The sequence below is a fragment of the Zootoca vivipara genome, chromosome 6, assembly GCF_963506605.1.
Source record: "Zootoca vivipara chromosome 6, rZooViv1.1, whole genome shotgun sequence".
Lineage (NCBI taxonomy): Eukaryota > Metazoa > Chordata > Lepidosauria > Squamata > Lacertidae > Zootoca > Zootoca vivipara.
The window spans coordinates 75,458,455-75,485,386 of NC_083281.1; the positions used below are offsets into that span (position 1 = coordinate 75,458,455).

Genomic DNA, 26,932 nt, shown 5'->3' on the forward strand with positions numbered 1-26,932 from the left:
TGACAATCGCACGCATATGCTAAATTCAGCATCAACAAAGGGAGGGGTGTCGTTGCATGAATTTGGCACCCATGCAATTGCACTGAGTTGAGGATTGGCCACATACATGAGCCAAGCTGCGTGGGAGAGGAAGGAGTGGTATACCCAGTCATGTTTTAAAACTGGGCTACGAGAGCCACCGTTGACCACTGATGAACCAGCTGTAGTTGCTGGGACACTTGTTGTCCAAGGCCGACTGCAGAACGGTAGATGGCAGGAAAAAGCTAGGCCATCCTCCCCACCCCAGCTTCTAAATCCCACAGCATCCTGTAAGCCCACGGAGCATGCAGAGCCCATTTTGAGGGCTCCACCCTCTACTTTTTCCCCTGGACCTTCTTCTACCTAGAAAGCTCCACCAACTGCATGCGAAGAGGTGTTCCTGTGAAACCCGAGAACGGGCAAAGCTTTCCCTGTTATTGGAACCTGGCAGTATATTAATTCTTATCCCAGTGCTATTTGTTACAAAGAGCACACCATTAAAACGGTGCCGATTTCTCTGCCAGCACACCCTACATATTTCTTAATTCGCTCGCTGAGGCACACAAGTTCATTTGCCCTCAAAGGGACAAGGCAGCTTCCGATTATCTGCTCGGCGGCAGCTGCTTAATCCTCCTCTCTCTCATTCGTTTCCGGATGTTCCCGGAGGGGATCCTTACGGAGGAGCTGACGGCAGTTCAAAATGTCCCTCAGAAGCTCCGCTTAAAGGCACCTTGCACTGAAACCCCTGACGGTTGTCGGCAGGATCTCTCTGACCTACTTCCATGGAAACCCGATTCTCTTGCAGAGGCCATCCTGAAGCGCTTTACCAAAACGGGCAGCAAGGGGATTCGACAGACAGATGGCTGCAGCACAAGAACTACATCACCCTCCTCTATTAAAGGACAGGCTTCTCGCTCGCCTTGATAGGCAGGTAGCAGATGCACCACTATTTATTGGGGTGGGGGGAGGATCTACCCAGAATCACTCCTGTGACGAGGGAAGACCCAGCACAAACAAACCGGCACTTCAGAGAGCTCTTGCAAGAGGCAGACTGCTTGCTTTGTTTTTCATTTTTCTTTTTAAGAAAGAACACACCAAGCACATCCCCTCCCCAATTCCCCGTCGCAAGGCACCACTAGCGAGTCAGCAAGGCATTCTATTTCCAAGAACTGTTCTACACACCGCAAAGTTCTGGGCCGCTCTTGTGAGGTTCGGCTGTCCTATTTTTTGAATGAAAAAGAGCTCCCTGCAAGTAGAGAGCAAGTACATCAGGGAGAGAGCTCTGTTACATTCTCTCTCTCTAGGATGTGCTACACAGAGGAGCGGCTCATTTATTTTTGTTTCCACATGGGAAGCTTTCAAATATATGCCCCACGCACCCATCCAAGACGCATGGCCCACGGCGTGTCGGGTCATAGGGTTGCATCCTATGCAGACCCCCTAGAGTCAATGGACCAAAGTTATAATTACGTCCATCAACTCTGATGCGCCTGCGTCCCCTGAGTAGGACTGGAATTAGATGCAACCCTTGGGCTTAAATTTTGATTAGAAAGCAAACCACAGTTTAAAAATGTGACTACTCCTATGGCTCCAAGGAAAAAATCAACTAGATAAAGGTGAGTGGCACATTCTGAGAGGTGGCAGGAGGGGGAGCAGCTAGGCACCTTTGTAAACAAACAGCCCCCTGGAGACCTGTTTCAGAAAAAGGTGGCAGAGTGCCCTGCCCTGTGAGGAAGGCAAGAAAGAAAGAAATCACATTGCCATGTAACAGAACACCCGGGAAGTTCAGTAGTTTGGCATTTCAATCCTAACCTTATCCTTGGAGAGGCCATTGTGAGAGAGGCAATTTCAGCTCCTTGATACAGAGAAATGTTGTTCAGTTACTGTCCTACAGATGTATTGTTGCTGTTTCAGGGCGGGAGGGGAAGGTATGTCCAGGGAACGACTCACAAGCGGGAGTTGCTGCCTTCCACAAACATACACACATACACACACAGCTATTGGCTAGCAGCAGTCCGTAGCTCTATGGATGTGGTTCTGAGAGTATGGCTGTAAAACTACAAGTCTTTCAGAGAAGAGGACAAACCAGACAGCAAGCAGGAAGGCATCGAAAGGGACATACATTTTAAAATGGCTCATTGCTTCTCGTACAGTGTTTGCGGCTCAGCTGGCCACTCCCCGCCCTGCTGAAGGCTGAGCTGGTCAACTCTACCTGTTGGATTATATTGCACCCAGGGCTGGAGGGGGGCATGCAAGTGGGTTGATAGTACCTCCCCCCCCCGCCCTTATACACATCCTGCCCTGTCAGCTATTTGGTACATAAAAAGGATAACGGGGCGGGCATGTGTGGGAAACCAACAGGTAGGGATTATTACAGCTCTCTGTAGACTGCATGGGGGGAGAGTGGCATCAAAACAAAATCAAAAGCATTTAAACCATCCATAGGCAAGGAAGAGAGTTTCCACAGCAGCAAGGCTTTCATCAACTTTGGAGAAAAACCCAGAGGCGGAACTGGAGCAGGCTGGGACAGTGGGGGGTGGGGTCTTGGACAGGGGCACCGACTGTGAACCAGTTTTGATTGTACGGCTTCCGAGCATTCAAACCATTTGGTACGAAGAGCAGGCGCCAGTGCATTCGCCGCCACGATCACTCCTAGGTCAAAGGCGCGGGAAAGATGTTTCTAACTCACTGGGCCTAGGAGGATTCATCTAAAAAGCTACCGTCTATTACGACACTCCTGAAAGAGAGATGCTTGCAGTTGTCCTCTTTCAACGTCTCTGCTGAGATAGAGATTCCCTTTCAAAAAACCTATTTTTTCCTTTTTCAAAATTTTATGCTGCTGTTGTTTTTTTCAGTCTAGCGCGGGCCACAAGGGAATATAAAACCTTTGCAGGGACCCTTCCAAGAGACGCTCCATCCACAGGGAGAGCTTGTTGAGTTTGTTTTTCACCGACCTTGCCCCCGGGCTGCAAGAGGAAGACGGTTTCCCACGAGCCTCCCCCAGGTCAGATTCCTCGCAGGGCATCCCCGGGGCATCCCCGTCCTCCTCCGACTTCCGAGGCTTGAAGAGGCAGAAGTATTTCTTGTGCCCGTTCAGGGCCAGGACGTAGCCCGTGTAGTCGCGCTCTAGGAAGTGCTTGTCGTACTGGTTGGGGATGGGGGCAGCATCTTGTGCAAACTCCAGGACGTACTCCAGCCACTCCCGATGCTTGTCCAGGTTCAAGAAGGAGAAATGGAGGCAGTTGCTCCTGGAAAAGGGATGCGGGAGGGGATTATAGAATTGTAGAGTTGGAAGGGAACCCCCCCCCCCCAGCCCAACTGACTGCAATGCAGGAATCTCAGCTGAAGCATTTGTGACAGATCAAAAGGTGTCCCGATCAGAACCCAGTAAGCTTAGAAGCTGAAAAACACAGATTAGCTGGGGGAGGAGTGTCTAATCCCCTGGCTCTGGCCCTCCAAACCAAGCTTTCTGGCCTTCTAAGACCCCGTAATTTTGGTGGTGGAAGAAAGAAAAAAATTAAAGTGGAGAGGTTGGGATGCCCCTAGTGTGGAGTGGCCACACACACTGCTTGGGGCTGGCTGGGGTGAATTGAGCTAAAGCAGGCATCCCCAAACTGCGGCCCACCAGATGTTTTGGCCTACAACTCCCATGATCCCTAGCTAATGGGACCAGTGATCAGGGATGATGGGGACTGTAGTCCAAAACATCTGGAGGGCCGAAGTTTGGGGGTGCCTGAGCTAAAGCAACTGCCTTTATCAAAGTTGGGGAGGGAAGGGCCTGGGCTGGAGACTCAAGAGCTGGTTATGTGAGCCTGCCTGCCAGAGTAGGTTCACTGGTTCCTGCATGCTCCAGCCAAAGAAGGGGGAGCGTCTCAGGACTCAAATCAGATGAAATTGATCTGTCCCCCACCCCACCCCACCCCTTCAACTTCACCTGAACCAATCCAAATTGGTTCAGACCCTGCTGAACCCCAAGCAAGGCCACAATGGGATTTAGCCCATCATCCAGTAGCGCCTTGAGAAATACCCATTTCCTGGATCTACTTATGACCTGCAAGCCAGCAGCATGTCTGGCACAGGGGAATGAGACATCCTCCCATTCGTCCCATTTGAAATTGGTGCCACAACCACACAACTGCAAGGGATTTCTATCCAAATCAGAGATGGACATAGGGTCAAGTCCTCCCCACACATCTGAAGCGAGGAAGATATATAGGAAAGCTGTCAGGGCACTGGTTCATCTAGCTCAGTACTGTTGACACTAACCAAGAGTAGCTCTCCAGGGTTTCAAAAAATAGCCTCTCCCGGCCTTCCAAAGCCTGGAGGAAAGACCCAAGGGATAAAAATGGAGGACCAGGATGAGGAGGTGATTTTAAGCCCCATTTCAGCACAGCCCGACTACTGTTTTGCAGCCTCTAGCTTCCCATCTACAGAATGGGCACAAAAGGTGACCAACTTCACTGTGCTGTTGCAAGAGTGACACAAGACTGTAAACGGGCTAATCATCATGGATGCAGTAAGTGCCCTGCTCTTCCGTTTAGACTCTGCAAGGCTGTAAATGCCCTTTCCCCCCCTCCCACGGCGTGACACACCTCTAACATAACTCTGGCCAGTGACGGTGCCCCACACTCACCCAGTGAAAGTGTAGACCTCCAGGGCAAACTTCTGCAGGAGAGGCGTCTTGGTGGGGTTGGAAAGGATCAGGACCACGTTCATGTGTCCAGGCCTTAGGCGCACCAGGTTGCTTGTGTAGGTGATATCTGTCAGCTCGGTCACTTCAACGAAGCCCTTCTTGGGGATCCTGTGAGGGAAGGGGAGAGAGAAGAGGCTCAGCAGTAAGCAAGGAGAGCCACCTGCATGGGTGCAAGGGGAAGCAGCAGAACTTTAGCTTCTATATGTCCACAGAGCTCTACGGCCTCAATAAAAGCCTCTGTGAAAAAGGCTTTCTTGGAGGAAGCTGCCTTCTATGGACCATTTGGGTCCATGTAGTTTGCTACTGTCACCTCTGATTGAACCTTCTGCATGCTGGGATAGCTCAGTTGGTAGAGCACGAGACTCTCATTCTTGGGGCCGTGAGTTCGAGCCCCACGTTGGGCAAAAAGATTCCAGCACTGCAGGGGGTTGGACTAGATGAGCCTCAGGCCCCCTTCCAACTCTACAATTCTATGCAAAGCAGATGCTCCACCCCAGAGAGCTTGCAGCCTTTCCCCAGTTTCAGCTGCACATGCACTTTCAGCCACTTTCCCCTGGACAAGCCAGGTAAAAGGTCCTCTTTCTTCCATCCTCATTCTCTCTCATCATATCTGCCCGACCTTCTCAGCCCAACAAGCCTCCCAAACCCCCTTCAGATATCTCCTCTGGGACAACGGAAGCCCGAGGAAGCTGCTGCAGATCACGTCACACTGGCTGGCTGCGGTTCTCCAGGGTTTCAGAGAGGAGTTTGCTGGGGACTGAGTTGAAGAGCTGCTGCAGGCAGAACAGATGCTCCGTCACTAAGCCAAAGCACATTCACGGTGCAGTGGAAGGCATGCAGAGGTTTGCGTTTCAGCAGGGCCTGGGACAGAGTCCTTGCCCCAGTTGAACAGGCAGCCCAGGTCAGAAATTGGCCGCAGGTGAGGGGCAAACAAGGCCCATCTCCATCACCTCTAGTGAAGGCTACACTTCTGGACCCTGGCCACTGCCTCTTGCCCAGGAGAAGCAAAGGCCAACCCCAAGAAAGCAGACTGCTAAGCTACGGAAGCACTTGCCAACCTGGTGTCCTGCAGATAGATCTGGACTACAGATCCCACCATCCCTGACCACTGGCTGTCTTGGCTGGGGCTGATGGGAGTTGTTGTCCTCTACACCTGGAGGACTCCAGGCCGGTAAAGGCTGAACTAAGGCTCAATGGACACAGGAGGAACCTGTTATCTTTGGTGAAACTTGTGTCATTCTTCTCGCCCTTCGGAGTGTTTTCATCCTTCTTGGCAGGAGGCGAATCTCTCTCGTCGCTCGAGTCGCTGAAAAACAGCAAGTTGTGTTTTCAGGTGGGGAAGAGGCTTGGGGGATCACGGACAGGGTCAGATCAATTCACCTTCAGTGTGACTCTATTGTGTGTCTACTCAGAAATAAATTCCCATTTTTCATTTACTGTGAGTATTTGCTTTAGAACCCCTTGATTTTATCTATATCCTGATAATTTTATTAGGGCTTCTGTTTATAGTATATTTTTTTTAAAAAATTGTTTTAATTGTAGATTTCATATTATTTTATGTAAACCACCTACAGAGCTTGGGTTTTATCTAATGCTGGTACTACTAAGAGGAGACTCAATGAAGTTAATAAACATTAAAAATCAATATAGGTTGGAATGGGGGAGGTGGGGATGGTGAGACTAGAAACGAAGGGAAAAACAGAGAAGAGAATGGGGTCTTTCTGATGTTGGCACCCTGGTTTTGAAATGCTCTCCCTAGAGAAGCTCGCCTGGTGCCTCCATCGGTCGAATGATTGCATTTTATCATCTTCAGTTTGTGAAATGCCTGGATGATGTGGTGAGGGACAGCCCATCCCGGTTTGCAACCTGAGGCAAAATGGAAAGGTGTTCCCCTGTTGCCAAAGTCTCCCTTACATGGGTTGCAAGGTGGCAACAGATTCCGGTAAGATCTCGCTAGAAGCCACTGCCGCTTCTCTGCCATTGGCAGAGGTGCCGCCTCTTGGGGTTCTGCTGCCCGAGGTGGCTGCCTCAGTGCCTCAGTCTGCCTCATGAGTGGGCCGGCCAGCCAGCCAGCCCTGGATGTGGTTAAGTAGATGGGATACAAAGGTCAAAAAATACCTACCTACCTACTACATACAGCTGCTTACCTGAAAGCCTGAACAATAACGGTCCCAAAAAGGATGAAGAGGGCTGAGAAGATCAGCGATAAGAGGGGCATCATTTCTCTCCTGCAAAAGAGGATCACCAATGATGGCTGGTGTCAAACCGAATCCACAGCCTGTGCCTTCTTCCCCCACCTCAGAATGGGCTGCCTCTCGGGAGAGGTGAAAATGAACCAATACGAGAATTGGCTCCCTTCTGTCCATCTTTGCTGTCCTCTCCAGTTCCCTCACCCTTGTGCCCCTTAGGAAGTACTGTGCTCCCTCAACGGCCCAAGGTCTGAGAGGAATTTTGTTACAAAGGTTAGAATTGTTATTACACTGTTTTGCACATTCAGGCATGCTTTATAGCCTGCATCGAATATATTTTCGGGGGGGGGGGGGATCACTATTAATACTAGGTGGCAGGAGCAGCAATACAAACACAGTGGTCTACTAATGGCTCAGGAGAGGGGGAGCAACTCCTGGCGGTCAAGAAGCAGAATGTTTCCACCCAAAGCACTGACCAGCAGCCCACCCAGAACTGTCCCAAACCGCTTTGACAGTCTTAACTTTTGCCTTGAGCACTTCTAATTCCATGCAAATTTTACACTTTATCATGGGGGATCATGCTAAATGCATGAAGATCCAGAATGTGCAAATGGAAGGAATCAGAAGAGAACCTGTCCGGGTTCAACCTGGAAGCCCCCTCGCCCTGCAGATCTCCTCACAGCCAATGACCCTGAAGAGCCACTGGATCCTGATATCCGCTGCCCCTCCCCACTCCCAGTTGCCTAGGGTCCCAACTGGCTCTCAGACCTGCCCCCTTCCTCTGTAAACAAGTACCTGCTCTACCTGCCCTGCCAGATAAGGCCACTGCCCTATCGAGTCCAGCATCCTGTTCCCACCCAGATACTGGAAGGAAACTGGCAAGCAGGACCCAAACACAAGAGCAATTCTTCCCCTCCTGTGGTTTTCAGAAACTGGTATTCTGAAGCATTATTGTCTCTGAATGTGGAGGCGGAACACAGCCATTTGGGTTAGTAGCCGCTGAGCCATCTTCACGGGAATGTTAAAAGGCCACCCCTGGTTTTGACACTCGAAAAACGCGAATCAAGGGAAGACTGCTATTAATACAGAATCCATACCAGTTGCTGTGAAAGAGGCTGTCCCAGCTGTCTGATATATAGTCGATGGCAGAGTAGATCCATCGGAGGAAGAAAACCTGCGATCACACCGAAAGAGCAGAGGGGAAAGGGTGATTCTGATACATCAGCTACAGCTTCAGTTCATTATTCTGGCATTTAAACGAATGTGGCAAACCTATGCAGGTCTACTTAGATGTAAGCCCCACTGCGTCCAATGGGAGTTACTCCCAGGTAAGTGCACAGAGGATAGCAGCCTAAAGCATGCACAACTACGTCCAAGTAAATGTATTAGCTGTTTATTTACTCATCCCGACGTAGAGAATCAAAGGCTGTTTGCATGGAGACTTTCCCTGCCACCCTCAAGTAAATAAACACACACACACACTTGTATCCTTGCACAATGCTTACAGGAGCAAGTTCATCATTCAAGTCTGGCAGGATGGTATCAGAAGAGAGAATGCCTGGGTCTGTCCTCAGCTGATCCAGGAGGTCCAGAAGAATGAAGTTGTCCTGTTCACTGCCGCTCCAGGGCTCGTCGAGGGCCTTGTAGACTACTCGCCCAGCATTGTTGCGCCTCTCCAAGATGACCACCTGGGCAAAAGACAGAGGGTCAAACCACGAGTTTGGGTGGGGGAGTTTTCAATACAGCTTTAAAGAAACCAGCCGTGGCTTCCAAGGGTGTGCCTAGCCAGAAGAGAAGGAGCAGGTCTGGGGCTTCACTTGAGCCCCGAGCCCCAAGCCTGAAGCTCCAGGCAACAGGAAATCTTTGCCCCACAGCACAGGTAAAGAAGTGTTGTCTTTGGCCCATTACAACCAGGTGGGAGCTACCTGGCCTTCTGCCATCACCTGCAGTTGGAGATTCATTGCCTCACCCACTCAGTTCCTCTGCCTGAACGGGCAGTGGCAAAATGAGGCATGGACTTAATCTCTATTTTTCACAGCCCTGTAAACCCCCCCCCCTTCATGTTCCGGCCTTCTACAAGAAAATGCTTCCACAAGAAAATGGTGGTAGTGGGGAGGAGGGAGAATCTCTAGGCCACTGGCCTACCTAGGCCTGCCAAGTCTCCCCGTTTGGCTTGTGAGGCCATTTTGGCAAGGCCAAAAAGAACTTTCATATTGGGTGGATCCAGCCTGCAGACAAGGCAGTGAAATTAGGGCTTTATGATTCAGCTCAACCCATATTTTATGTTTTCAGATCATTTTTTTTTACATTTCAAATCATAACTTTTTTAAATAAAGCTCTCTTACAATGCTTCTCTGAAGTGCTGCTAACTGACCTGAGAAACATGGGACTAAAGTAACGTTTTGCAATGAATTAGAAAGAGCCAGCAAAACACAGCTGGGCTGGAGGACACAGGCAGGACACTCACGGCTGACTTCCCGTGGAATCTTTCGTCGTCCGTTAGCAAAGTGTGCCCAAACTGCGGCTGGTAGTTGCTGTAGATGTGCACAAACCTCAGGGTGTCCTTTGTGTTGGGCACAGCAAAAGCCAGAAAGGCTTCATAGCTCACAGTGTATTTATCGCCCTCTCCGGTAATCAAGACCACACAGTACCTAGAACATCACGACGGAAGAGATAATTACTGCCCTCTCAGAAATGTAATAGGACTAGTTGACAGTACTGAAGGCAAACACCCACAAACCCACACACCCAAAGAGACATAAACTGTTCACAGGGAAGGCTCAAACACCTTCCCAAGTCACTTGGCTGGGACCAGAACACTATCCAGCCACCGCCAAGGGAACTTGGGCTCCAACCCTTTCTGCTTTAGGGGCCGGCAGTCTGCAGCCCTCAGCCTAATTTTGAAAGTTCTTTGCAAACAATCAGTTCTGGCCTCTGGCAAGAGAAACCTGTCCTTTCCCAGGCAACACAGAGATAGGAAAAGGGTCAGAGAGAGAGAAAATAGGAGAAGCCCCACCTACTTCTAGTTCTGGTTCTGGCTACTGCCAGCCAGTGGCCCCTGTCAGATTACCCACCAAGGGAATGTGGCCCTCAACAGAAAATATGCTCCCCTCCCCCTGAGATTTAAAGCAAGCTCCTGGCTTCAGCAAAGAGAATCTGCAAGGTAATTTTACTTTGCCCATGCTGGAGGAGGCCAGGACAAGCCCCTCTGTCAAAGGCTAGCTACTATAGTGAAGTCCGAGAACTCTTAAGAGAAGAGAAGGCCTTGGGGCAATGTGGGGGGGAGCACCGGGTGGATTCAGGCAACCCATGGCCTTGGGGAGCAATGAATCTTGTAGATTGCCTGTGGGGACTCCGTGTGATGGGACTCTGCAGAGAGACTTCTTTTTCTGTAAACACTTTGCACGCAGCTAAGCCATGCTAACCTCGAGGCTTGAGGACTGCACTGCCCTCTGCAGGATGCTGGCCGAAGACCACTCAGAAGCCTGCGCTAGTGTAGAACCTGGCTGTCTTATGGATCTCAAGAGGCCTGCATATGTTCAGCCCAGACTTCCATCACCCTGGATGCAAGTATGTTTCTGAGTCCAACCTGGCTTTTAAAGCCCTGGGGACCCCTGTCTCTTTTGAGATCACCTCTCCCCTTTTATCAACCCCTGCGCTAGCTGTGTTCTTCTGAACAGGCACTGCTTGGCACATTAAGCAATGGCAACTGTTGCAGGTAGAAGCAAAACAGGGCCTGGACAGTGCTAGCCCCCAAGAGTGTGCAACAATCATCCCTCTGAAGTCCCACCTCCCTTCTTGCCACTTGAAAGGCCTGCACAGAGCACACCTCTTTCACTTGACAGGTTGTGTGCTTTTTGTAGTTGTCCGACAGATGCTGTTTTCACACATCTTTGCTGCTAACTACTGGAGTATTTTTATTTTTGTGAGCTGCTCCGAGCTACAGAAAAGCTGCACAGGAATGCACTAAGGAAACGAGGTGGGGACCCTTTGCAGGCTTTACTGGTTTGGTAGAGGAATGGCAACATTATCATGACCCTTGAGTCAGATCGTCTTTCTTCAGGTGCTTCAGTTGAGGACTCCCAAGTCAGAAGGGGATTTGCACACAGGGCCACACCCAGAATCAGGTCTGCAAAGTGAGCCCATGTGCCCCTCTGGCCTAAGGATATCACGTTGCCATTCTCTGACTCACAAGAACTCCATCACAAAAGACCCAGTACAACCAGATTCTTCCCTGGGCTGCCTGAGTAAGACTGCTAGAATGGGCTGAAGCCTTTAACTGAAAAGGTGCAATCAGAACAGACCTTGCTGCTTCTATATAAGCCTCAGTCCAAGTTTGACTGTTGCTGAAACAACATCAGCACTCTGCTCTCTTTCAGCATTCAGCATGAGCAAGGCTTGCCTCGTCGGAGGTCACGTGAGGACAGAGATTTGCAAATTGCAGTTCTTAGTTCCTGCACGTAACTGGGACAATCTGGACTCTGCTCATATAAAGAATTGTTTATGGAAGAAAGAGAGTGAAAGCCACTCTCTCTTATTAAATTCCTACCCCACCCCCCGGCAAAAAAACCCAAATACTTTCTCTGCAAAACGATCAAAAGGGTGGGGGGAGGATTCCATAAAACAGGCAGGGAAGTCAAGTCACTCTGAACTCTCCTTACCTTACAAAACCTGCCCAACAATTTTACTGTGCAACCCTAGCCCAGTTTCAAATACTTGAAACTGGTTAAGTAAATGCATCTACAGCTGCAGAGTTCTGCTTCTCCAGCTGCAAATTCTTTTAGGCCTACATTCTCCAGCAGCTCTTGGTGTCCCATTCTGAGCAGGGACTTGAAAGTCCCCAAATAACCCCTACAAAACCAAACACACTTTGGAGGAACATCACCACCACCACGAGCCTTACTTGCGCTGCCTGTGAGACTTTTTCGCAGGACACAACTCCTGAAAAAGCTTCTGGCTGGTGAGCCTAGATGCCATGAGGAACTTGTTCTGAGACAGGAAGTCATCAATAAGCTGCTTCTTCATGCCTCGGGCCTGGAAAACAACACCCCGCCCCCCCAAGAAGCTGTCAACCAACCACAGGATTTTCAGCTGATAATTCATGTGCCTTTTAAATACATTTGCAGGTTACCAAAATACATCAGCAGATTACATACCACCATCAAGGTATATGTCCTTTTGAGATGTGGAAGGAACTGCCAGATAAACTCACAATTTAATAACACAAAAACTACACAAATACTTAAAAGCTGGGCCCCATCATTCTTTGTCATACAAAAACTCAGCCAAACCAAACTGGCCAAACTGGCCGGGGGTGGGGGGAGCCAGAATGCCCTTAAATACGAACTTTCTGATTAATTTTATTTCAAAATTGTTTAAGGACTAAACAGTGTAACCCAAATCATGTCTGCTCAGAGGTACTACTGAATTCAATGCTGCTTACTCCCATGTACCTGGGTAAGGATTGGAGTCCTAGTTAAGTAAGGCCTGCAGTCCTAAACAGAGTGGGTTGTATCTAGTCTTAGTCCTACACAAGAGTATACCCACTGAAATTAAAGGACCTAAGCCATGTTCATTCATTTCAGTGGGTGTACTATGAGTAGGACTAACACTGGATCCATCTGCACTGCAAACTTTTGTTGCAGGTCCCCAACAGTCTAGATTTGGATTGCAACTTCTTTAAGATAAGGATCTGTGCTTTGCTTACAGGACGTTGTAAGTTGTCATGGAGACGGATGGAGCTATCTGAAGCATCCTTAACCACACTGTAGAAACAAGTTAGGCTGAGTGTTGGCCACCTGCCTGTTAGGGCCAGAGTTCTCGCATAAGCAGCCTTGCGTGGCAGCTGTCGTACCGTACCTGGATGACATCAGCAGGCTTATCGACGTGCTCTTTGAACACCATCATGGTGGGCGTGTAGACATTGATGTTATACTGGCTGGACAGCTCTTCTGTACCTCGGAGCCCAACGTACACATATCCAAAGGACAGGTAATCTCTGTAAGCAAACGCCGTCAGCTGGAAAGAAAGGGGAGCTGGATGCAGTTGGGCTACACGGTACATTACGTGCAACGCATAGACAGGACCCTGCTCTGTCTTCACTCTACTGTTACATAGGAACATAGAAAGCTGCCTACTGGGTCAAGGTCATTGGTCTATCTAACTCAGTACTGTCTACACTGACTGGCAGTGCCTCTCCAGTGTCCTTTTCTCAGTTCTACCTGGAGATGCCAGGGATTGAAGTTGGGGCCTTCACCATTGAGCTACAGCCATACCCACGTTCAATTGCAAGGAGATGTGCCTGCTAGTTGTGTGAATGCAGTTCTGCGCAGAAAAGAATACAGACCAGGGGTTGATGGCAGAGGAAGGGATTTGCCAAGCCCTGCTGGAAACCACAGGGTGGGGTTGGGGTGAGGATTTAAGAGTGCTCTTGTGATTAGGTCCTGCTTGCGGGTTTCCCACGGGCATCTGGTTGGCCACGGTGAGAACAGGATGCTGGACTGGATGGGCCAGTCATTCAGTAGCCTTGTCTTATGTTCATTCCAATGCCTTCACAATTTCCTCCTCTGGACTTCTTAGCCCCCAGTGACACTAGGGCAGGGTCTCTTTGACAGTGGCAATAACCAAGCGTATACAGCTGTCTTCTGTCCGTCTAGTCCAGTACTGTCTACTTTGACAGCTGGAGTTTGAGCCCTGTGGCCTCTGGAATCCATATAATGTGCTCTACCTGTGGTCCCTTACTCCGGTGGTGTAGCGTGGAGGTGGTGGTGGGGAGGGACAGTGGCCCTGGGTGTAATTCTGAGTGGTGCAACCAGCAGCCTCCATGACAGGCTCCCTCATCGAGGCTGTGTGGCTGAGCTCCTGTCGCTTTTTGGAGCAAAGCCGCACCCAGGCCAGGCCTTCAGGGCTGGGGTTGCACCTCCTTCTCCTTGTTGTTGATGAAGGTGGCCAAGTCAGAAGGTGATGGAGCATGCCAAGAAGGCATGCAACCACCATCAGCTCCAGAAGCCACGTGTCTTGTGGGCTCCGCACATGCCCCCCCGGAACACGCCTTCACTCCAGCTGCCCAGTCCACCAGGGGGTGCAACACTTGCCCCGCTCCGGTCGCCAGCAACCCACGGTATGCCACTGCTGCACACCACTGTAGAATACTGAGCCCCTGGAAGGTTGTTTCAGAGGATCCAGGTACTTCAAGGTCCACAGAAAGGAGGCATCTGATAAAATGGTCCATAGAGCTTTTGTCAGCCTTCACTAGCTGTTCTGGCTGGGGCTGATGGGAGTTGCAATTCAAGACACCTGGAGGGTACCAAGTTGGGAAAGGACGGCTCATGCCAAATTAAGCTTTTTGTCTCTATGGTGCCATGAGACTGTTCTTTTTGGTACAACATCTTAATATGGCTAACCTACAAAGGAAGCCAGAGGACCTCATCTCCCCCGCCCCATTTCTTACTAAGCAGCAAAAACCAGGTAACAGAGCCTTTACCTTATATAACAGGGGGACGAGGGGCATGTGATCAAAGAGAAGCACGTGGGGTTTGTTCTCTTTCTTCCAGTTTGACAGGAATCTGACGTAGTTTTTATCTGTAATCTTCAATGTAAAACAGAAAGGATCAGTCTCAGTCATCAAACACTGAATGCTGCTTCAGAATCAGAGTTTTTTAAAAGGGTAAGTTGCAAACTTGCATCTAAGGGCCAAATGACATGGTATGCTAGGACAGCCTCTCCCCACATGGTGTCCTCCTCATGTTTTGGACTACAGCTCACAATGGCTGTATTGGTTGGGGCTGAGTAGTCCAAAATATCTGGAGTGCAACATTTGGGGAATACTGCGGCAGGAGATACATGGGCCTCCTGATGTTAGTGCCAACTAAATGCAGCACAGAAAGACACAACAGTAATGTAAAACCATGGTTTATTGAGCTTAGCTGTGGTTTGTTTTAAAATCCAAACCTCTTCAGCCAGCTAACTATGGTTTGCCTGTGGTCAACAAACCACAATACAAAATCATGGATTGAAGCTGGCTTATGAAACTTGGCTTGCATCAACCATGGTTCCTTGTTACCTCAAAACCCATGACTCTGACTTTATACTAGTTTGCTCCAGCAGAGGTGCCAAGCAAGAGTGGCTAGAAAAACAAAGCCAACCTTAGGCAAAAACAAACCACGGTAATTCTGCTTATCTGCGAGGTTGATTCTGAACTGATCCTGGCTTTCGCATTCTGTACAAACATGGCCAATGGGTGATCAGTTGCTACAGGAGCTTTGTTAACCAAAGAATGGGATTTCTAGACTTGGTGACAACTCACTTTAAACCCAGGATCCCATGAGACTGAATCATCAATACCCATTTCTCTGTTCTGGCTATTATGTAGCCCCCCCCCACTGTATAGAGAACACAGTAATTCCGAAATCCACAAGAGACCCCCCCCAAATATCCACAGAAGATCTGAGAGCGTAGGGAAAGAGGTTAAGTTGCACATATCTTGCGGGGGGGGGATTACAAAGTCTCTAATAAAATGCTAATGAAAACAAAAACAGAAAATAGCAGAGAGGAGCTTAAAATAAACCAGGAGGCAATAATCACCTTCTCAACAAGGTTACCCGGAAGTAGGCTTTCCACAAACTGCCGCAGATTCTCCCGAACAACTGCATTGTGGAAAAAGGTAATTTTCCCATTGATAAGTCCCAGGATGGATGGTGTACTGTGTGCTCCGAGGTGATGTGCCAAGCGCCTCTCATAGCCAGCATGAACAACGCCGATCCCCACTCCTGAATGAGGGATGGAAGGATACCATGAAGAAGAATTAATCTCCTCTCCTATGGTCTCTAACAACTTCAGGGAATCTAAAACATGGAAAGTCTGTGATCACGTTTACTGTAGCATCTAGGAGCCCCAAGGGACAGGGGTTAACTGCTAGTGCATTTTCTGCAGCAGCAGAAGCAGTAACAGAAGGGTTGTAGCTCAGTGGTAGAGCATAAGTAATGCATAAAAAAGGTCCAATTCCTAACATCTCCAACTCTGCTGAACTGCTGCCAGTCAATGTACCAAACTAGATGAACCAATAGCCAATCTCAATGGAAGGCAGCTTCCTATGAATAAGGCTGAGCTCTGTGTGAAAGCAGAGGTGGGGGACCGGGTCCAACTCCCCCTTTGGGGCATTTGACAGGTGGGGAGGACCACCCACCTATCAGTCACCTGATGACAGCAGGCGACTGACACGTGTCAAAGTTCAAAGGAGGTCTGGCAGGCATGGTGGCTGGCAGTCACATCAACTTCCTCTGAAGATGTGCTTTCTGTGCCAGCCTGCTGACTGGTGCTGGAAGAGCACCTTCAAAGAGGCTCCCGGTACCCACATTATACAGGCCTGAAACAGGTAGGATTCCTGTTCAAATGTAAGAATATGAAGAAGAGACCTCAAAGAGAAGAAATTGTGGCTTATGGCCCAAATGGGTTCCAAAAGAACTTCTTCAAAAAGAACAAAAATTGTGTGATGTCACCCACTTTGGGAAACACTGCTCTAACACCATAGCACCAAAACAGGGCTCCCTGGAGCTGTCCAAGGTCCTGCATACTCTGCTTGGCTAGGACCAGTGACTACTAGGCACTCCCTCCTTCCTTGACAAACCTCAGGCTCCAACAGAATGGGACTTGATGCAGGGGCTCGATGCTGCAACCAGGCCAGCATTTACTCAATCCTCCATGAGCCAAGGCACACTTTTGCCCCTGAAAAGTTTTGCTTTTACAATGAGAATTTCAGAAACAAGTGAAGAAGAAAGTCAGTTGTGCAGATGATATGAAATGGACGTGACCAAGTTAGGTTTTATTAATTTCAGCAGGTCTAAACTGAGTAGGACTTAGCCAAATACAACCCACACTGTTTATATTAATGGAATATGTAAAGCAAGGAAGTTAGATGCATGCCCCAGAGCAGCAATGTTTCATAAATCCGCTTCTCTGGGCAAGATTTGTTTTGCTTTGTCACTGAATTGGGAATGATCCAGTCACCACCAATGCAGAGAGAGAGAGAGAGAGAGAGTGAGAGAGAGTGAGGAACTAACAATCCTCAGTACAGGATGCCTGGAAGTAGGCAAGGCCAGAACAGGGAGTCATGCAGCCATGCAGCGGGAAACCTCTTCTGTGAGTGAGCATACTAGCTCCACAATAGCCTTTTGTAACTCAATTCATTTATTTCACAAGGCACATTGGAGTGGCCCTCTCAGAGCACACTGCTTTTGAATTACTGCAGCTGCAGCCTTGGGAAGATGCAGCCGGACTCTGAAAGAAAAACTCAGGCCAAATACAAATGGATGGTGATGTCCTGCAAAGCTCTCAATTGCCTGGCTCAGCACTCTATGAGGCCACCTCTGTTCACTATGCTCCACCACAACCTTAAAAGTAAACCAAGAACCCTGGGTTGAATCCAATAGAAAGACCCTCTGAAATTCATGGACATGACTAAATCAGGTCCATTGATTTCAGGGCATTTTAGGAATGGTATCTCTCAAGAGCAGAATAGGGGCCTCCTAACAACTCTCAGCATTGTTAACAAATTAGAGCTCCCGGGAATTTATTTGGGGTGTGTGTGGCTGTTTAAATGAGCATCGTAGTGCTTTAAATGTATGGTGTAAATGTGGTTTATGCTTCTCAAGAAGGTGCAGGGAGGTTGCCCTCTGGAGATCAGCTAAATGCTACGTCCGTGCACCTTCTAGTCAGCAAACTGGCTTCAAACCGGCCAGGGAGAGGGTAGAATAATGCTTTTTTTCTGCCCTGAACCCTTTGGATGCAGGTGATGCAAATTCAAACACGTTTCTCTTCTTACCCAGCCCTTCAAGTTCCTGGACCACCTCCTTCCACACGGGCTCAATGTGGATGCAGCTAAAGCACCAGTCCGACGTGATCTTGATGAGATAGGGTTTTCTGAAACTGTCGGGCACAATCTCGTTGATGTAGTGTGAGAAGTGCAGCAAGTACTTCTCGTCGGAGGAGTCGCGGCGGTCCGAATTGAACGGGAAATGGAAAAAGGATTCATCAAAATAAAAGCTCTCGTGGAAGTGGTGGAACGGGCGGTGCTGCGGCTGTTGCTGGTGGGGGTAGCCCTGGTTCTCCCCCACATTGCCATAGCGGTCAAAATTTAATCTCTTTTCCTCATTGGACAGGATCTGTTTGGGACAAACACCAACACTCTTAAGTGTATGTTACCATTTTATGCTTTGTGAAACATTGAGGAGCGATGGGCTCTGCAACAAATCATGACTGCATCCTGCCTATATTGACAGGGTCTAAATTCAACCAAATCAGCCTGGATCCAACCCACTGTTCTTGGATGGCCTTATGTAAATAGAGTAGGTAGTGTGTTCTAGTGGTTAGTGTTTGGACTAGGACCTGAGAGAGATCAGGGTTCAAATCCGCACTTGGCCGTGAAGCTTACTGGGTAACCATAGGCCAGTCACTCACTCTCAGCCTAACCTACCTCACAGGGTTGTTGTGAGGATAACATGGGGTGAAGGAAAACCATGTACGCCAACTTGAGTTCCTTGGAGGAATATCATTGCTGTGATAATAACATTTTAAACACTACTTTCCCCCTTCACTTTCAAAAGACATTACAATATGAAAATTCCATACCAGGATCTCCATATCTCCATATTAATCCTAGTTACCATATTTCCAGATTAATCCTAGTTTCATGGTTTTTTCTTTTCTTTTTTTCAATCTACAAAAGTACATCTGTTTTGGTGGTGGTGGTGAACTTTATCTAGATGGCTAAATTTCACCACCATTACAACAGGCCCATTATCTAAATAGTGGTCTCCTGATATTTTGGACTACAACTCCCATCAGCCCCAGCTAGAATGGCCGCTAGTCAGGATTATGGAAGTTGTAGTGCAAAACATCTGAAAAGCACCAAGGTTGGAAAAGGTTGGGCTAGAACAACAGAGGATTTCCACCCCCTCATAATACTAAAATTTAAGTATCAACCAAGAAGTTGATTGCCAGCTGATTCAAGACAGATAAGAGAAAGCAGTTCTTCACACAAGATGTAACTTACTCATGGAACTCATTGCCACGAGATGATGGCTTTAAAAAGGGGTTAGACTATAGTTAGCCAATGTTCAGTTGTGGAAGTTCAACTCCCATCAACCCAAGCCAGGGATGATGGCAGGTGTAGTCCAACATATGGAGGGCACCATGTTGGCTACCCCTAGGCAAGACAAACCCTAGGAAGATGGGACTATCAATGGATATTGCCATGGTAGCTATCTTTCGTTGTTCTTATCTCTTGTCTAAATTGCCCCGTAGACTATTATTATACCCAGTTAACTAAGAAGCAAGTCCTGTTAAACCTGTGACTCCTTGGAAGACCTGCTCCCTGCCCTGCAGGCTTTTTTCCACCTGGCCTGGGGGGGGGGGGGGCTGACTGACTCCAGCTACGAAAGCCGAGGCTGCTGAACAGACTCTTGGGCTGGGGTATTATTTGGGAAGTTTTGTTGGAGTGGGGGTTGCTGCTGTTACTGATATTAAATTTTATTATTATTATTAATTAATTATTTATTATTTATACCCCGCCCATCTGGCTGGGTTTCCCCCGCCACTCTGGGCGGCTTCCAACAAATACCAAAATACATTAAAATATCACAAATCAAAAACTTCCCTAAACAGGGCTGCCTTTAGTTGTTTTCTAAATGTCAGGTAGTTGTTTATCTCCTTGACCTCCGATGGGAGGGCGTTCCACAGGGTGGGCGCCACTACCGAAAAGGCCCTCTGCCTGGTTCCCTGTAGCTTTGCTTCTCGCAGTGAGGGAACCGCCAGAAGGCCCTCGGTGCTGGATCTCAGTGTCCGGGCTGAACAATGGGGGTGGAGACGCTCCTTCAGGTATATAGGACCGAGGCCGTTTTGTATTTTTACTTTCTATCTTTTTACGATTTAAGTGGAAATTGTTCAATGTGTACTGTTTGTGTTTTATTTAATGTGTGTGACTACTTTTTTATAATTATCTATCTTTTGTAATTATGTACAAAAATAAAGTGATTGATTGAAACTCAGTAGGACTTTACTCTCAAGTGTGATCACGTTGGGCACTGTAACATTTATGGATTTACAAATGTGGCATGCCAGGGGAAACTGTAGCAGGTATTAAATTAGAACACCAGAACCAGGGGAGGGAAGAGGCTTACAGTAAAGGCTGCATTTAAAACAGAAACCTTAAGTAATCAAATATGAAAACACAAAGTTAGGAAAGTGAGCCCAATACCTCATAAGCCTTGCTAATTTGTATGAACTTATCTTCTGCTCCTGGGTCCTTATTTTTGTCAGGGTGCCTGGAATGGAAAGAAAACAAGACCATGAGCAGTTTGATCACAAGGCTGTTGGGTTTAGTTCCATCCTGGCACTGTGCAGGCAGAACTGACACTAATTAAATAATATGTCACTAAGGCTTAATCTGTTTGATGTTTGAACAGGTTTACTACAGGGGGTTGATTCCTGATGTGAAGAGAGAATTGGCACTCATTAAGGCGCAAACATTTCATATGCAAAGACAGAGTCAAAAGACTCTGCTACCTGGGTCTCCCTGTCTTTGCCCTCCAGCACTTACTTTCCATAGTAAGGTAGGTAAAGTTAAAGGACCCCTGGGCAATTAAGTCCAGTCAAAGGCAACTATGAGGTGCTGGCGTTTGTCCACAGACAGCTTTTCTGGGTCATGTGGCCAGCATGACTAAACCACTTCTAGTGCAACGGGACACCGTGACGCGTGCCAGAGTGCACGGAAACACCGTTTACCTTCCTGCAGCAGTGGTACCTATTTATCTACTTGCACTGATATGTTTTTAAACTGCTAGGTTGACAGAAGCTGGGACAGAGCAACGGGAGCTCACCCCATCATGCGGACCTTCCAATCAGCAAGTCCAAGAGGCTGTGGTTTAGACCACAGCACCACCCGTGTCCCTAGTACTTTCCCTAGTATTCTTCCTTGAGGCACCTTGTTTTGCTGGCTCCCTTTTTACCAACAGCACAGAGCTCCTTCTGTCTGTTGGGCTTGTGCAGGCAACCACAATTTTAGCAGCTCAACAGGGGCAAATACATCCAGCTATCTGGCAAGCAGGACACCCAGAAGGTCTAATTTCAGCTAAAGCTCTTCAGCAGGGAAGAAACAGCAGGACTCCTACTGTTTCTTAACTCCTCCATACCCCGTACAAATGAGGGATAACCCTGATGTTCTCCCAAGCCTGCTGTGCATGGCAGAAGGTGGAGGACTGGCAGCAACAAAAAATAATGGCTCACTAGTAAGTCAACATCTATGGACCGCTGGGCTCACGTTGGGTTCTTTACCCCAACTAACACTCATTTCTCATGATGTCTACAGCTGTGTACAACATGATAAGAAAGACTGGCAGGCCTTTAAGGAGGAGGCAGACGGTTTTTCAGCACAGCAGCTAAGCACGATACATTCCAGCTCCATTTCATGAATCACTCACCATTCCCGGGCAAGCTTCTTATAGGCCTTTTTAATGTCCGCCTGACTAGCTGTCCTGCTGACTCCAAGGATCCGATATGGATCAAAATCGACAGCAGACAAGATCTGCAGGACCAGGACCAGGAACAAAACCACAACCAGGGAGATGCTTAGCCGTTTCATTTCCATTTTTCCCCCCTGCAGGGAACCTGCACAGGAGAGATTTCAAAGGGAGAAAATCCAGGATGAGACATTGGAAAGTTGCAATATAGGTGTTTCAAGGTCCCAAGTCTTAGGCCTGTCTGCTTCTTTCTGCAATGACCACCACCTTCCACTGCGGCCCTGAAATTTTGATTCCATTTTAGTCTCCTACAATTCCCACAGCCTTTCAGAAAACTCTGATGACAACACTGCCACCTCCTCTTTTAAAATTCATTTTCATCCTCCACACAAATAGATTTGGAGGGACTGAGGCCATCCCAGCCACTGAAGTGGGGTGTGGCTGGGTACCATCCTGCTTCTTTTCAAGGGGGCATCCCTGAGTGTCGTCTAACCACCCAAATCCCTTTCTTCTCTCACTTTGAGCACAGGGGTCATCCCTTTCCCAAAGCTACACATGAGCTGCAAGACTGGACTGCCAAGCAGACACCTGGATGGAGCTTAAATGGTCCTCAGTCAAGGAAACTGAGGGGGAAGGGGTGAATACCTAACAGTAACTAAGGAGAGCAATTGGTGGCATCAGAAATCAGAATACTTTCCACCATTTTATTTCACTATGGATGAACTTCCATTTCTGGAAATGCATCCTCATCAAACCAGTTATAATGAATGATACATGAATGGACACGATGACTGCATTTGCACATAACAGTAAGCCAAGATTTTTAGCTGAATAAACCATAATGCGTTCATACTATGTGCCAGCACACTTAGCCCAACTGCTTCCACTTTGCTTCTCCCTTGGCACGAGCAGATCAACAAACCAAGAAAGGAGTAGCTTTGCATTATATCTAAAGCTAGAGTTGTGACTGATTTAGGTTGAACAAATCCATGATTGGTAAGCCATAATTTTAAGGCTGCTTGTGAACTCAGCCAACAGCAATCAAACCAGGCACTTTCAAAAGTTGTAATTAACATTTTTCAGGTGACTATCCCTAGGAAGCATGTATAAATAGCCTCTCACCTCTTTTGCTAAAAGGAGAACATTAACCATTTCCAATGTCTCCTTAAAATGTAACCAATGTAAAGGAAGTTAGGAGTTGTCATGCCTTAAAACGGTGACAAACAATCCACTAATAATAATATCCAACCCAAGCTCTGAATTTGTTTGAACATATAAAACCACATTAAAAAAGTCCTTTGCTGATTTCTCCTCCCCATCAAGAAAACACAAATATTTGAGGTCAGCTAATCTGAGGCACTGAAAAAACTTTTGAAATACTTAAACGGTGTGAAAAATAAATATGGCATGTGTATTATTTTTGTTTACCACATGTAAGTAACATATGCCAGATCTTATCCTAATTAATTCAGGACACTGGAAAATGTTTCAGTTCAAAACTTTCTAGGAAAACGACAACACTGAAAAATAACTTATTTCACCTGAAGGCTAAAGTGTCAATCCTATGCACATTTACCCAGAATGATTCCTATTGAACTCAATGAGACTTGCCTCTAAGAATGATCCTAAAACAGATTTCACTCTCCAAATATACATAAGGCCAGGAACTACAAGCAGGAGACGAAATGGCAAAACATTCATCCCAAACCCAAAGAAGAATAATGTTTGGCTAGTGTAACGTACCGTAGAAGAGATTTATAGAGTGGCAGCTATGTTGCAGCAAAAATAACAAATAATATTTTGGCATCTTATATAGACTAACAAATTTTATACAGCATAAGATTTTATGGACTAGTCCTCAAATACGGGAAATTGCATCTAAGTTATTATTCCTACTCAAATATATAGATGTATGAGAAAATAATCTTTTCAAATTGAGGTGGGGGGTTTTCACATTTTGAGATGTCAGCAAAATACACTGGCCTTCATTTTTCTACCCAAAAAAATCCCTAAAAACAAACATGCTGAGCTAGAAAATACTCTAATCTGCATAGGAAATTTTTACGGAATGTCCATACCACCAAAACAGGTTTCAAAAGCCTGGATATAGTTTTGGTACTTTATGCCACAGAATACACTGGAAACAGAAAACAGTAGGAGTATTGGTAGAATATTTTTTTCATGCAGAGACAAATGTATTCCAGCATTCTGACTTCCAGCAGGTTCTAGAAGTCTCACAAAAAAGCCCATGAAGGCAACTGTTTTCTTGTACAAACAGTCTTCAGCACCCAGTCCTAAGAAGTATACCTGCTGTTTTATTAAACTATCATGGTAGAAACTCATCCAGATTTCCATTTCCAGGCCAGCCAGTTACCTCTGGAAAGCTCACAAGCAGAGCACAAAGGCATGACCCTTCCCTTGTTGCTGTCCCCAGCAGCATCCAATACTCAGAGAAACACTGCCTCTGACTGTGGAGGTTCCCCTCCTGATTAATCAAAAATTGATGGTTAATCACAAAATACATAAGAGCTGTAGCTCAAGAGAATAACCTTTGTATGCAAAAGATCCCAGGTTCAACCAATGGGGAGGTGTGTGTGTGATTGTGTGATGGGGGCATGGGGAAGACCCCTGCCTGAAACTTTGCAAAGCAACTCCCCACCAGCATGTAGCCAGCACTGAGTGAGATGTCCCAGTGAACTGGTACAGTGAAAGGGAACTTCTTACATGTGTTAGGACAGGCAAAGGCAACCTTGGCTCTCCAGATGTTTTGGAACTACAATTCCCATGATCCCTGACCACTGGCCCTGTTAGCTAGGGATCATGGGAGTTGTAGTTCCAAAACATCTGGAGAGCCAGGGTTGCCTATGCCTGTGTTAGGAGCATCTGTTGCACATGTTTTGTGTGGAGAAAGGTTCAGGTTTATTCACCAGCCTAGGCTAGGTTGGACTACAACTCCCATTATCCTAGGCCAGCTTAGCCAATGGTCACATTTGGCAACCTAAGGTTGAAAAACACTGGCGTAGGCAAGACTGAGTTACATAAACCAATGCAGACTGTGAACAAGACAGCTTCCCACACGCAAGCAGGACACGGGAGAATCCCATCCCCTTTCGTTTGGTGAGAATCCCGACTTGCAGAAATCCTGCTACTCTTGACCATTTGTATTTTTGCCCACTTCATAATGGCATTTTGTATTCTATGGCTATAACTCATAGCTCTGTAAAACTGAAATAATTGCATAAAACATTTGTATTGGGTTTTATAACTGTGTGCGCGCTTTGTCAACTAGGCTGTTAGCCTCCCCAAAGTACATCAACAGAAATAATAAAATTAGGGTGAGAGCGGAGGTTTCCATTAACGATCATGGTGGGACAGTCCTCACCAAGGATCTAAACGCAACAAGCACCCACCCCCACCCCACACATAAGACAGATGCACCCCCATCACACTTCAATGGTCAAAGAGTGTTGAGGGGAGACCTGGGATAACCCAGGTCCAAATCCCCACTCAAGTCATGAAGCCCGCTGAGTGATATTAGGCCTGCCACTGTCTCTTAGCCTAACCTACCTCGCAGGGTTGTTGTGTGAAGGAAAAAACGGGGAGGGAAAGAAACACGAATGCCGCCTTAGCTTAAGCTCCTCCGAGAAACGCTGGGACGGGAATGCAGCAGGAGGCGGTATCGAAAAGGACATATGCAAGACAGGTATGCCCCCCCCATAGGCCTCTGCCCTCAAAGAGGGGACCCTCCCCCCCCGCCCTGCAACTGTCACCACGCAATATTGCACCAGGGCTAAGCCGCTAAGCCCCCCATTATGCGCTTCCCGCAGTCACCCGCCACGACACTCGACCCTGCCCCCCCCCACATAGGACCCTCCCCATGGTCTCGTCTGCCCCCCCCCAATTATCCCCACACCTTTAGTGCTCCATACCAGAGAGAAGGGCCTGGGAGGGCTAGAGAGTCATCCCTCCCTCGCAACCTCCCCAAGTCACGTGGCTACTTAGGGCAGCCGCCGCCGCCGCCGCCGCCGGGTGGGCGGAGAGGAGGGGGCGCCTCTGTGGGGCGGAGTGGGCAGGAAGGGCGATCGCAAATACCCACCCTAGGCTCCTGTCTCCCCGGTCCCAACTTCCGGCTCGGTGGCCCCGCCTCTGGCCGCCGTTACCATAGAGATGGCGCAGCGAGCGCTCACTTCCGGCGTGGCGAAGGCCCGCCTCCCTTGACAGACGGGCGGAAGAGAAGGAGGTAAAGGACGAGAGGTGGGGCGCTGGTAGTGTCGCCGCGGTGCATGGTGGGAAAGAAGGTTGAACACTCGGGACCAGGCGTGAGAACTTGCGCATGCGCAGCAAGCCGCCGCCGCCGCTCCCTCCCCTCCTAAACCTTGTTATGGGAACCTAATACTGTGTACTGTATAATTACTGTATTTCATAACTGTTGGAATATTGTTGCTTAAGAATTTGATTTCTGTGCACTTCCTATAAAAACGTTAATGGGGGAGAGGGACGCGATTTTCATGGAAGTTAAGTAATTATTTTATCTCAAGATTATATTAGCAGGTCAATAAAATATGAAAATAATTACTTTGGTGGAAATTAATGAATCACATTTGCCACATATTACAAACATATACTGTAAATGCAGTGGTTTAAATTTTCTTAATTAGCCAGTCATTTTAATGATTATTTAGTTTTATTGTGTTTTATGTTTTAATTGTGTTTTATGTTTTAATTGTATAGTTGCACCTTGGGTGTGTAGTTCAACTGAGTTGAAGGTATATAAATATTTTATAAATAAATACAAAATTATGTGTATTATATAATAAGTAGCAGCATCCCAACTTGAACTCCCTAGCAAAATCAGGTAGTTACCTCTTTATCTGCATTCAGAAAACATAAAAACTTAAAAAGAAAAGAAAAATCCAGGCTTTAGGTCAATCATTTCATAAAGTTTTTAAACTACTAACTTCAAATGTAATATATTGGTTCTTTTAAATTCTTTTATTTTATTTTATTATAGTTTTGTTGCATGATGTACAAACTGCGGCCCTCCAGATGTTTTGGCCTACAACTCCCATGATCCCTAGCTAACAGGACCAGTGGTCGGGGATGATGGAGATTGTAGTCCAAAACATCTGGAGGGCCGAAGTTTGGGGATTCCTGAACTACAAGAAAGAAGATTCCACCTAAACATTAGGAAGAACTTCCTGACAGTAAGAGCTGTTCGGCAGTGGAATTTGCTGCCAAGGAGTGTGGTAGAGTCTCCTTCTTTGGAGGTCTTTAAGCAGAGGCTTGACAGCCATATGTCAGGAATGTTTTGATGGTGTTTCCTGCTTGGCAGGGGGTTGGACTAGATGGTCCTTGTGGCCTCTTCCAACTCTATGATTCTATGATTCTATCCTGTACAAGTCAGTGCATATGTAATCCCGATTGAATTCAATGAGGCTTAATCCCAAGTAAGTAGATATAGGACAGCAGTCTAAATATTAATATGAACTGCAGTTTATTAAGGCTCCCTGCCTTTGCCT

The 26,932-nt window shown here is 47.4% G+C and overlaps 1 protein-coding gene and 1 non-coding gene across 3 annotated transcripts; one reads left to right on the forward strand and one right to left on the reverse strand.

The window, feature by feature from the left end:
• Positions 1-974: 974 nt before the first annotated feature.
• DNAJC16 (DnaJ heat shock protein family (Hsp40) member C16) lies at positions 975-25,574 on the reverse strand. 2 transcript variants are annotated; one of them, XM_035117443.2, is made up of 15 exons: positions 25,510-25,574; positions 21,375-21,561; positions 20,153-20,219; positions 17,720-18,059; positions 15,484-15,668; positions 14,384-14,488; positions 12,760-12,918; positions 11,804-11,934; positions 9,368-9,551; positions 8,406-8,588; positions 7,998-8,074; positions 6,859-6,939; positions 5,922-6,017; positions 4,652-4,819; positions 975-3,266 (listed from the first exon to the last, which is right to left on the reverse strand). In XM_035117443.2, the coding sequence occupies exons 2-15, from the start codon at positions 21,539-21,541 to the stop codon at positions 2,870-2,872; spliced, it is 2,340 nt and encodes a 779-aa protein (XP_034973334.2). In that variant the 5' UTR covers positions 21,542-21,561; positions 25,510-25,574; the 3' UTR covers positions 975-2,869. The 2 variants fall into 2 exon arrangements, with proteins under 2 accessions (XP_034973334.2, XP_034973335.2); XM_035117444.2 differs by lacking the exon at positions 25,510-25,574 and adding an exon at positions 25,343-25,494.
• TRNAE-CUC (transfer RNA glutamic acid (anticodon CUC)) lies at positions 5,043-5,115 on the forward strand. The gene has a single exon. It is a non-coding gene; the product is annotated as a tRNA-Glu (tRNA).
• Positions 25,575-26,932: the final 1,358 nt, after the last annotated feature.

Bases quoted from the DNA above. Each gene is read 5' to 3' on its own strand.
- DNAJC16 (XM_035117443.2), bottom strand. From the start codon at position 21,541: ATGGAAATGAAACGGCTAAGCATCTCCCTGGTTGTGGTTTTGTTCCTG. The intron at 8,075-8,405 runs GTAAGCATTGTG...GTGTGATCGCAG, and splicing joins TGAATGATGAACTTGCTCCT to GTTTTCTTCCTCCGATGGAT. The intron at 6,940-7,997 runs GTATGGATTCTG...CCTCTTTTGCAG, and splicing joins AGCCTCTTTCACAGCAACTG to GAGAGAAATGATGCCCCTCT.